The sequence below is a fragment of the Leopardus geoffroyi genome, chromosome B3 (assembly GCF_018350155.1).
Source record: "Leopardus geoffroyi isolate Oge1 chromosome B3, O.geoffroyi_Oge1_pat1.0, whole genome shotgun sequence".
Classification (NCBI taxonomy): Eukaryota; Metazoa; Chordata; class Mammalia; order Carnivora; family Felidae; genus Leopardus; species Leopardus geoffroyi.
The window spans coordinates 113,361,677-113,374,127 of record NC_059337.1 but is presented as its reverse complement, the minus strand read 5'-3'; the positions used below and the strand labels follow the sequence as shown (position 1 = coordinate 113,374,127).

General features: G+C 34.9%; 1 protein-coding gene across 5 annotated transcripts in view; it reads right to left on the bottom strand.

Moving 5' to 3' along the window:
• The window catches only part of PALS1 (protein associated with LIN7 1, MAGUK p55 family member), a 94,510-nt gene that overhangs the window by 46,704 nt on the left and 35,355 nt on the right, over window positions 1-12,451 (bottom strand). For 3 of the 5 annotated variants that reach the window (XM_045451322.1, XM_045451323.1, XM_045451324.1), the window contains exon 2: window positions 10,285-10,814. In XM_045451322.1, coding sequence (XP_045307278.1) covers window positions 10,285-10,651 — 367 coding nt within the window. In that variant the 5' untranslated portion in view covers window positions 10,652-10,814. The remainder of the gene's footprint in view (window positions 1-10,284; window positions 10,815-12,451) is intronic. The other 2 variants (XM_045451325.1, XM_045451326.1) reach the window with 1 other exon arrangement.

The following is a 12,451-nucleotide window of genomic DNA, read 5'->3' as shown; positions in this document are numbered from 1 at the left end:
CTGTCTCTCTCTCAAAAATAAATAAAAATTACAAAAAAAAATCCTGATCTAACTGTATAGGTCACAGAGTAAATGTTTTGCAATCTGATATTTTCCAATTTCTTTAGAATTCGTAAAATAAAATTACTGATCAGAAAACAACATTTAAAACTTTGATACATGTTGACAAATTGCCCTCCAGACTGTTACTAATACTCCTACCAGCAATTAACTTGAGTGCTCATTCCTACAAATGACCAAATTATAAGGATTAATTTTTTCATTGTTGGTGACCTGGTTAGGAAAAAATATATTTCTTAGCCTAGTAGTGAGATTGAATATATTTTCACAAGGTTAACAGCCATTTGTATTTCTTCTTTCACCTTTTTTCTGCTTCTCTTTTGCCTATTTTTCTATTAGAGGTTTTTTCCCTTAATGACTGGAATGACACTGATTATATAAGTATCTTAAGTCTTATGCAGAACTTACTGAATGTAACTATCTTTTCTTGCTTTAACAAAACAATAATTTTAATTGAGGATATTTACGAGAATTACTAAAAGAATGTATAAATTTTTGTCCTGAGTTCTACCTCAAACACAATCAGAATCTGTGTCTTTTTTAATGATATATGAAGTATAAATATAAATACATATGTATTAAGTTTATTATAATGTACTCTTCTGGTTAAGAACCACAGACTTAAAGGCTTTATTAACCTCAGTTACTATAATATTTTAAGACATGATATACTTGGTACTAAGGTAGTCAAACCTATTTTCTTCTATACTAAATGACCTTGATTGCTATATTGAGTCTTGTGTCTGTTTTTTATAGTTATTCTATTGCTTCATTGGCAACTGGTTTCTTTTGTTGTCCTCTTCGTTTCTATTGTAAACACAGCATATAATTCTTATTTAGAATACTGTAAGTATAAAATAAGACACTGTAGTCATATGCCATAAAGAGAAAATAGGGAAAGTAAGGTAGAGTACCTCAAACTAGGAATGGCTTAATGAGAGATGCAACTTAAAATCAATGACCTTATTTCAGGAGAGCAGTTAACAGTTGAGACACTGCTCAGATAGGAAATTTTGTGGAAATAGGAAATTTTGTGGTTAGTCCAAAATGGATAGTGTAAGGAATGCAGGTTCAGAGAAAGATGAAATCTGGCCAATTTGTGCATATTGAGTTCTAAAGCCACAAAGACCACCTAGGAGAGTTTAAAATCCAAGAGAAAAATAACACTTCTCAGTCAAACTGGAAATGTCTTTCACTCAGAAGGTCAGGGACCAAGGTAAGGTCTATAGGAAGAGGAAAGCTATAAAGCATAATACAACAGAGTCCCAAACAGGCTAAAAGACCTAGTAGCTACCTACATTAAGTAATATGTTGTGGGAGAACCTAAGGATCTTACCAATGCTAGAAATATTAAAAAACTTAACTAGGCCTAAGGTTCAAGATTATTAGGCTAACATCAAGACCAATTTAAACTTGTTATTTTTCATTCTTTACAACTTCACTCACCTCTTTGAAGTCCTAGTCACATTTTTGTTTAGTAAAAACTGTCTTCATTGAAATTATCTTTTCTTAGGAACTATCTCTAGACTTATTACATTATGAATGTTGCCAGACTGAATTGAGATCACCTGCACTTAAGCTCAGCTTTTAAAATTAAACATCGCCAACCATTTTTTGAAAACCTACAAATATGTATTTGGCCCATATTAGTCATTGCCATTAGTGAATAGTAAGATACAGAATATCAAATTATGTACATATACATTATTTTATTTAATTCTCATAAAAACCCTCAGAAATATTTCCCAATTAAAAAAAACAACCCCCAAACCCCCAACTAGAGACATATATAATTCAGATCAAATCTCTGGGGGATATAAAGCCATACAGTAAAAAATGGCACCCAGATAAAGAATCCATTTCTTCAACTTAAAAAAAATTTTTTTTTAATGTTTATTTTGGAGAGAGAGAGAGGGAGAGAGAGTGCAAGGGGCAGAGAGAGACAGAGACACAGAAACCAAAGTAGGCTTCAGGCTCTGAGCTGTCAAGCACAGAGCCCAACACGGGGCTTGAACTCACAGACTGCGAGATCATGACCTGAGCCAAACCAGGAGCCCCCATTTCTTCAATTTCTAAGGCAGTACTTTTTCTACCACACCAAAGAAATAAAAAAAGATAATTTTTTCCCTAGATTCTAGGGCTTGATTAGGTTATCTGTTTTGGAAAAACTGTCCTGAAATGTCTTTTTGCCCAATACAGCAGCATGTAATGCACATAGGTCAGTAATCAGAGGAGCTCATACATTTTAGCTATCTTACCATGTATCTTTAGAAGGAATTTCCTCTAGTTAACTCTTTGTGAATGTTCATACATATAATGCATATAATACATGTGTTTTACTTGCCCTACAAATGCTACTTTTATAATATTATGCAGGAAAGCTGCTCAAAGTACTCTTATCCTTCCAATCCAAGTTTCCATTAAAAATGTTCAGTGAACAAGCAGAACAGCTTAAATTAGCAGACACTCAGGGAATTTTTAAACTTCATTAAATATATGTAGATTGACAAGAAGATATGGACTAAAACTACACACAGTTGAAACAAATGAATATTTAAGAGAAAATAATAAGTAATAGAACCCAATGGTGAAATCAGTGGGTTTTTAAAGTTTATCAATTTAAAAGACATTAAAAATGATGCTGCTTCTGTCCAGTAAGTTTTAAAATCACATAGGAAGTACAAATACCTACAGCTTTAGTCTTAAAATATGGATCATGATAAATGAAATAGGTTCACGGTCTTTACTCAGTTCTTTACTAGAAAATTCTCAATGGAATTTTGACAAAGGGTCTTTGATATTAAAGATTACGTCTAATGAAAAATTATTGTGGGTAACATCAACTCAGGGATTCTCACTTTGACACATATTCACATTTTAAGTCTTCATATAAAAATTCTTAATTTCAAAGGTCACAGTAGTTAATTGTAGGTTAAAAAAAACCCTTTGTTCCTCTATTGTACATCTTTAAAAGCACTTTACAAATACATATCATTCAAGAACAGTTAATTTTCTATACAGTTAAAGAAATGTTCCATTGTCTGATGGAAGCTGTATTTGTTTACTTAAAGCAAATAAAAAGCCACCTAAGCTCTTCAACATTCTGTACAATTCCAGAAGGAATTTAAAAAATCCAATTGGATGCAACTAAATCATTTGTCAAATATGTACCCTCTTCTGTAATTATCAATGAAGATAAACAATAAAGAGAGGACAGAATCCAGAGAACAGAGACTCCCTCCCCCACTCCCATAAACAGCGAGACAGACAAAGGGGAAACACAAGGAGAAGCCACATGGACAGAAAAATAGATAAATGGAGAATCACAGGGTGAGAAAGAATGACATTGGTGCAGAGTGGGGAGTGGACAAAGAAGAGAATACTGTAGCAGAGAGATAACCACAATAAGGCAGGATAGAGGGAGGACAGAAAAGGGGATACTGCAGAGGAGAAGGCAAAGGCAGGTATAGGAAATCTGGGTTTGATGATAAATTCTAGTCTGCTACAGCTTCCCTACAAGAAAGTTCTTTATCTAACTTAAATTCTTTGTCCCACAGTTAGATCTATTTCTTCTCACTTGATGTTTAGTAGAAATTGTTTTAAGTTTCCATAATGTTCTCTAATGTTTCTTGTAACACTTAAATCAATTATTTATGTTAAGATTAACATAAATCAAAAATTTATGTTAATTTATCTAAAAGAAAAATTACTTACATTTGGCATTGGAATAAAATTAATCAGATAAATACAAACATACACACAAATCCACAAATTCACCCTGTGAACCCTCTCCTTTCCCCTCAGCCCTCTGCTAGTAGCCTAAAATGTAAAAGAGTTAAGATTTAAAATAGGCAACAGAAAGCAATCACCCAGAGTTGCTCTATCTGAAATTCTATCTTTGAACACCAAGACTCTAGGCAGCCATATGGGAGAATTTTTCGGCTTTAAGGGTAAACAATAAAATTACCCAAAGAAGCTAAGGAATCTCCATCTCTGGAGAAGTTTTGAAGTAATGGTGATAACCCTGGATTAGCTCTGCTTATTTTTACTTATGCTATCATTTACCCCATGTAAAAACACAGTTTCTAGAGATCTATTCTAGCATTAAGATTCTTACATGTCATTGCTTAAATAATACAGATTCTTTTAACCTATCCTCAGAAATTTCTAGATTTCAACCAACCTTTTGACTTTTTTCTGAAACTTTTTAAGATTTCTTTTCTCCTAAACTGTACAAACTGAATATTCAGATGAAGACCTTAATATTTCTGAGTAGGAGGAAACTGTATCAGCTCCAGTATATCTATCGCTGAATCAAAATTAGAACATTCATTCAGGAAATCTTTGCTTAAATAGAGGTAGACTTCTTTTTTCTTTCCAAGTTTAAGAATACAAAGTTCAGATCTTTGATTAATTTTTTTTTTTTTCAACGTTTATTTATTTTTGGGACAGAGAGAGACAGAGCATGAACGGGGGAGGGGCAGAGAGAGAGGGAGACACAGAATCGGAAACAGGCTCCAGGCTCTGAGCCATCAGCCCAGAGCCCGACGCGGGGCTCGAACTCACGGACCGCGAGATCGTGACCTGGCTGAAGTCGGACGCTTAACCGACTGCGCCACCCAGGCGCCCCCAAAGTTCAGATCTTTGAATTCCGGTTGTTAGTGGACTAAGTCAAAATAATTTCTTTAAATGTTTATTTATTGAGAGAGAGAAACAGAGAGAGCACACGCGAGCAGGGAAGGGGCAGAGAGAGAGGAAGACAGAATCTGAAGCAGGCTCCAGGCTCTGAGCTGTCAGCACAGAGCCTGACAACACAGGGCTCGAACCCACGAGCAGCAAGTTCATGATCTGAGCCAAAGTCTGACACTTAACCAACTAAGACACCCAGCGCCCCAGTCAAAATTAACTTTTTAAAAAATAATCAGGGGCACCTGGGTGGCTCAGTAGGTTAAGCGTCTGACTTTGGCTCAGGTCATATCTCGCAGTGCGTGAGTTTGAGACCTGCATCGGGCTCTGTGCAGACAGCTCAGAGCCTGGAGCCTGCTTCAGATTCTGTGGCTCCCTCTCTCTCTCTCTGCCCCTCCCTGACTCCTGCTCGCTTGCTCTCTCTCAAAAATAAGTAAACATTTAAAAAAATTAAAAAATAATAAGAAGCTCATGAAAGATCCTGAACAATATTCATTAACAAATTGGGTTACAAATTAAAAACAAATACCAGTTAAGTACACAGGCCAAAAATAGTTAAGAGAGCACAGCAAAAATCTCACCCCTAAATATGGTAAGACAATGAAAAACTGTTACTGAAGCCCCAGATCTGGGATGAGAATACGTGGGTCCTAGTTACTGCTAGATCACTTATTGGCTGCATTATACGTCACTGGACAACCCATCTCAAGTCTATGGGCCTTTCTATAAAATGGGTGGGTTTGACTAGGATAGTATTTCTCAAACTTTGCTGCCAATCCATTAAAAAGTATACATATTTGATTTCAACCCAGCATATTCATACCTATTTGAAATATAAGATTTATAAATACTCATGTGAAATATACTTTAATATTTTCTATTTTATTCTAGTTCTTTAAAAATTACTGATAGGATGGCTAGAATTAAAAGACACATAATACAAACAGAAGCAATGATGTAGCTTAAACTGGAACCCTCAATACACTGCTGGTAAGAATGTAAAACAGTGCAGATACTGTGGAAGGTAAGGCGTTCCTCAATAACTTGAACACAGAATTACCATATAACCCAGCAATTCCACTCCTAGGTGTATACCAAGAATTAAAAACAGGTGTTCAAACAGAAACTTGTACAGGAATATTCATAACACTATTCACAACAGCCAAAAGGTGGAAACAACCCGTTCCATCATCAGATGAATGGATAAACAAAATGTGGCATATATCCATACAATGGACTATTATTCAGCCATTAAAAAGGAATGAAGTACTAGTTTGTGTTATAACATGATGAATCCTGAAAATATTATGCTATGTAAAAATAAGCTAGTCACAAAAGGCGACATATTATATGACTGAGTTATAGGAAATTTCCAGAATAAACAAATCTACAGACAGAAAGTAGATTAGGGCTGTTGGGAGAAGACTAGGGAGTGACTGCTAATGGGTACAGTTTCTTTTTGGCGATTATGGAAACACTCTGAAATTATACAGTGGTGATGGTTGCACAATTTTGTGAATACACTAAAAACTCGGGAATTACACAGTTTAAAAGAGTGAATTTTATGGTATATGAGTATCTTAATAAATTTGTTATTTTAAAAAATAAAATGAAAATTTACCAGTTAAGATCAACAAATTAATTTCACAGACTAGAAAGTTAAAGGATCTCTGGTGGCTTCTAATTCTTACACAAGTTAAGTTCTAGGGAGGCAAATCAAAAGAGACTCTTAAATACAGAGAACAAACTGAGGGTTGCTGGAGGGGAGGTGGATGGGGAGATGGGCTAAATGGGTGATGGGCATTAAGGAGGGTACTTGTTGAGATGAACACTGGGTGCTATATGTAAATGATGAATCACTGGGTTCTACTCCTGAAACCAATGCTACACTGTATGCTAACTTGAATTAAAAAGACAAAGTTAAATTTCAGTCAAACCTTCAGTGTGCCACATATGTATTTACATTTTTTCACTTGGTCCTCAAGAAAATACAGAAACTGTAGTGGAGGCTCAGAAAAGTAACCTGTCTAGTGTCAACAGCAATTAAATGAAGATAAGTATTAAACTCTACATCTTAACTCCAGACACCCCTTTCCAATACTCAGTGATGTGAACATATCATGACATAATGATGCAAGTCTTTGTAAGAGGAGAAAAAGCTAAAATCTATTAATTTTTTAAAAGTTTTATTTATTTGGGAGAGAGAGAGCATGAGTGTGCACATAGGGGCAGGAAAGGGGCAGAGAGGTAGAGAATCCCAAGCAGGCTCCACACTGTCAATGTGGAGCCTGATACAGGGCTCAATCCCACAAACTGTGAGATCATGACCTGAGCTGAAATCAAGAGTCGGACACTTAACCAACTGAGCCACCCAGGTGCCACTTAATAGGTAAAATGAAGTTTTTGATGCATTGTATCAAAGACTGGTAACACTTAATTATTCTTCAGTAGAATGATGCTTATTTAACCACCAAACATTACATGTCTATCCACATATCCTAATGAATTTTCTATTCTTTATGTTAGATTAGCTCTAATTTTAGCAATCTGAACACATGAGAATGTGTTGGGTTCAAATAGACCCAACATGTTAAACATTAAATCTAGTACCAATAAGTCTAATCATGTCACTCAAAGAAAAAAAAAAGTTCCTCAAAGAATGGCTAAAAGAGCTTGGTAATATCTACCACAGCTGAGCAAAAATTTAATAATAATTAGCTTCTCAGAAGTAGGCTGAACTCAAGGTTTATTGGCACTGGAAGTTTGTTTGTTGGCTTTAAGTAAATGTTGCTAAAAGCCGATCTTTAAAAAAGCTTATCACAATCTAACAAAGTTCTAGTATATCCCATGGTCAGTCAGAAGCCAAATAACATCAGAAAGAAATGTAGAAGAGATATTATACTTTGTATCATCAAATACAGGAATACTATTGGCTTCATAGCTGAATATTCAGACACGTGGCAAAAATATGCAGATACTAATCAAAACTGAAACATGCTATTATTAATATAATGAAATATTTTATTCATCCTTAGTTTTCTGCCCCTTGGCGTATCTTTTATCTTCATACTAACAACATTTGGTGTGAATTAGCCCCTCTTCACAAATCTCAAGGGTCTCCTTATTAACCACAAAACAGATAGCTTGCCATGGGTGTGTTTGGGTGGGTGGGTGTGCCTTTCCTAAGGTCTCTTCATATGTGATAGATGACTTTATTCCCTCTAAATATTCTACTGTATTTACTTGTCTACAACCTTGGCCAAAAATTACTTCTATGTGAATACAAAAACAAAACAAAAAAAAAAACCAGTGGCACCTGTAAATTACAGGTATCTGAAAATGATTCTACTGTACTTCATTCTACTCTAACCTGCTTTCTGTTATTTTCTCAGGATTTCTCTCACGAAGTAGTTTGTTTTGCTTATGAAGAGAACAATCAGATTTTATTTGTAGCAAAGCAAGTTTTAATAGCTCATCTCAATCTTAAGGAAATCTTCCCTAATATATCAAAATTCTTATAATTTATAATATTAATATTGGTCATTTATTTGAAATTAAATTCCCACATCACTATTTTCTAATTTTCAGTAAGATTCTGACTGCTTCTAAACAAGAAAATTCAGTTCATCCTTTTGGAATATTTTCTATTAATTCCATCCCTGCACTTTTATTATTATACAGTGTCTAATTTATAAATCCTTTCATTAAAATCTATCAGACAACTAAGTTATCAAGTTTTCCAATCATGTTTTCAATTCTTAAAATAGTATTTTCTCTACTCACAGATAAATGATGATGTATCACTGGAAACTGAGGGCTCCCTCTCAAAGAAATAAATTAGTTGTTCAATTCTTAAAATAGTATTTTCTCTACTCACAGATAAATGATGATGTATCACTGGAAACTGAGGGTTCCCTCTCAAAGAAATAAACTGGTTGTCCCATCCTTCCCTCATTTAAAACAAGGTGGCTGTTTCTGGCTGAAAAAGGCTGAGAAGGTGCCTCCTGGCATGTGTTTATTAATCAAAATATTGGCAGGGAGACACATAAAACTTTAAGGGAGTACTTCTGTTGTAGTTTGATGAGTTAGCAAATTATGCACAGGAAAAAATGTTTGGTACAAAGCTATTACACTTCATTTTAAAATGAAAAATTAAAATTTAATATATTCAAAAACTGAAACTTTAAATAGCAATAACTCTATAACTTACACTAACTTTTCATGTTTCCTAGAATTAACACATTTGTGTTGAGTCTATTAACATTAAATTTACTACTTACTTCTCAAAATGTTAAATATTTTCTCCTAGTCAAGAACTGAATTACAGATACCTGGTACTACATTTTGAACTACTTTAAAATATGTGAAACAGTGGGTTTATTTTTTTTTTTGTAAATTTTTTTAAATATCTATTTATTTTTGAGAGAGACAGAGTGCAAGCAGGGGAGGGTCAGAGAGAGAGGGAGACACAGAATCCGAAGCAGGCTCCAGGCTCCAAGCTATCAGCACAGAGCCCAACGCGGGGCTTGAACCCAAGAACCGTGAGATCATGACCTGAGCCGAAGTCGGACGCTCAACCGACTAGGACACCCGGGCGCCCCACATGTATTTGTTTCTTTACTGAGACTACATGAATATTACCTATTAGATGGACAATTATGCCTGATCTACCTCAAGCAAATGGACAAATACTTTAATCTTAAAGAAATTTAAACAAAAAAAAGGAAAAAACCAATCCAGGCTTAGGCTGGATATATTACAATGTAATACAATGTAAATGTATATTCTCAATATATTCTCAATGTAAATATTCTCCGAATCATAGAGAATACTTACCAGAATATTTTAATAAAAAATAATGGGATTGGTGTGCAGGAAGGGAGGGCAGTAAGTTCAATGATCACATATTCTAAGTTTGGAAACATACATCTGATGTCAATCTCTCTTGTAGATTCAGAATGCCTATTAGTACTCTAAAGGATCTAAAGAAAGTCCCATAATAAGAGGTTTAATTTATTTAACCCACTGTTGTCAAAATTTATTTGGTCACAGAATTCTGTTTTGTTTACCTCTATTAATATCCCATACCATTAGTTTTTTGGTTTTTTCACAGAATGGAATTTGGAAATTCTGAGCCATGTTTTATGTGTATGATGCCATATGAACAGCTCCAGTTCTTCTTACTGGCAGTCATTAAAGAAAATCAAATAGATTATAAGCTACAGATGTTAATTTTATTACTATTTTACAAACTATAAGGAAATCAGAAATTCAAAATCTGAAAACTGCTTTTCAGTAATTTTGACATAAAAGTTTGAAATAAAAGGTGAGTTTCAAGGCTATGTTAGGCTACATGTAGAAATTTTTAATTCAAAGATTATATCTAAAAACCATGTTGCAGTGACTGAATGTTTAAGCCATGTGCTTTAGCTCTATGTAACTAGAAGTAAACAATCCCTCTTTCTTCCTGTACACATTTATGTTAAGGCAAGAGAAACAAAGTAAAACATTTTCCATAATTCTGCTGTATTTACTTACCTAATATTTTCACAGCATAATGAGGACTTTCTAAGACAATTCCTTCCTCTGTATCAAATATAGGGTTATCTATTCCAGTCTTTGGAGGAATTTGGGCTAGTTTCTTAAGTCTCATGGAAGAATTAAGGTCAAGTTCTTGTTTTTTCCCTTCTTCCTCTCGCCTACGCCTCATGTCTTCCTGTTGTTGCCGAATACGTTCCAATTGTGCACTTCGACGTACTGGCATCATCCTGGTGCCCAAATCTCCGGGGCAGTCAACAGCCATCTCTCGATGCTTCTGATGTTCCTCTGGTGATGCAAGATCAACATTTTTTACTTCGCTGTCTGATTCCTCAGTAACATGCCCATTCATATGGGATGTTGTCATGGTTATTTATAAAAACCTGTACCACTTTTTATAAATCAATTTCTCCTATAAAGCCAATCTCTTGATTCTGTAGTATAAAATCCATGTTACTTCAAAAAAAACAAAAAACAAAAAACTTCTCACATCACATAATAATGCTATGAAATGTATCCATGAAGGAAATCTAAGGGGAAAAATGGGGGAAAAAAAGTGTAAGAGTTACAATATAAAAACAGATTTTACACAGCACACTTCCAATCTATGCACAATACAGTAGCTCGTAAGTGTACAACATTTGGCTATACATATTAAATACTTTCTTTTCATTTGACAGATAATGCTGAGGAAATCAAATATTTAAAAAAATCCTCCCCCAGGAATTTGAAGCATACCATTTTTTTATAGCTGAGGAAAATCATGTATTGCAAAGTTTAGCAAAGCGGGAAAGTAAGAAAGTTTTAGGTACTAGTCTAGTAGAGAATAGGTTGCTTAAGGTATAAAGATGTTTTAGTCATCTCTGTATAGTTGTACTATACTATATACTATACTGTACATCTTTGTACAGTACTTTATACTCAATTAATACACAAGATTGAAATAACTTCCTAGTTAATTGCTAAAGAAACTGGCATATAGCAAACGATATTAGTGGCTCACTTGAGATTAAGGCAGTATTATGGAGGACAATTAACTTTTAGGAGTTCATGAGATGCAGGAGATACCTAATGAAAAAGAAACTTTTAATTAGCAGCTAAGGCATCTATAGGATAAAACCACACTAAGTGAAAAAATATATGTGGGTTTTCAGTATTCACAACCAGTCAACATTAAAAAAAGAATTAAAAGTTAATTTTTTACAAAGATTCATTCAGAGAAAATGGTAGTATCTGTCACTGCTCAAAAAAACTTTAAAGTCACACTGTACAGCAAATAAGAATATATAGGACTTTGGGGCACCTGGGTGGCTCAGTCAGTTGAGCGTCTGACTTTGGCTCAGATCATGATCTCATAGTTCATGGGTTCAAGCCCCACGTCAGGCTCTTTGCTGACAGCTCAGAGCCGGGAGCCTGCTTCAGATTCTGTGTCTCCGTCTCTCTCTGTTCCTCTCACTCGCACTCTCTCTCAAAAATAAATAAAGATTAAAAAAAAAAGAAGATACAGGACTTATAGACCAGAAAACTGAATTTTAATTGACTCTGCCACTTCCTCTAACTTTAAGACTTAAGACTAGTCAGTTTCTCTCTCTGAACCTTAGATTCCTTTGGAAAATTTATTCATAGGATTATTCTGAGTTTTATTTATTTTTTTTTAATTTTTTTTTTCAACGTTTATTTATTTTTGAGACAGAGAGGGACAGAGCATGAACAGGGGAGGGGCAGAGAGAGAGGGAGACACAGAATCGGAAACAGGCTCCAGGCTCTGAGCCATCAGCCCAGAGCCCGACGCGGGGCTCGAACTCACGGACCGCGAGATCGTGACCTGGCTGAAGTCGGACGCTTAACCGACTGCGCCACCCAGGCGCCCCGGATTATTCTGAGTTTTAAATGAGATAGTGTATGTAAGTTTTAAAACTAAAGAATATATATATGTATACTAATTCTTAGTATAAATTTGATTCTCTTATTTTAAAAATCCTTCAACATATTTTTTATTTTTATTTTTTATTTTTAGAGAGAGGGATAGCTGGAGCTGGGGAGAGGGGCAAAGGGAGAAAGAGAATCTTAAGCAGGCTCCAAGCTCAGTGCAGAGACTGACACGGGGCTTGATCCCATGACCCTGGAATCATTACCTGGGCTGCAATCAAGAGTCAGACACTCAACC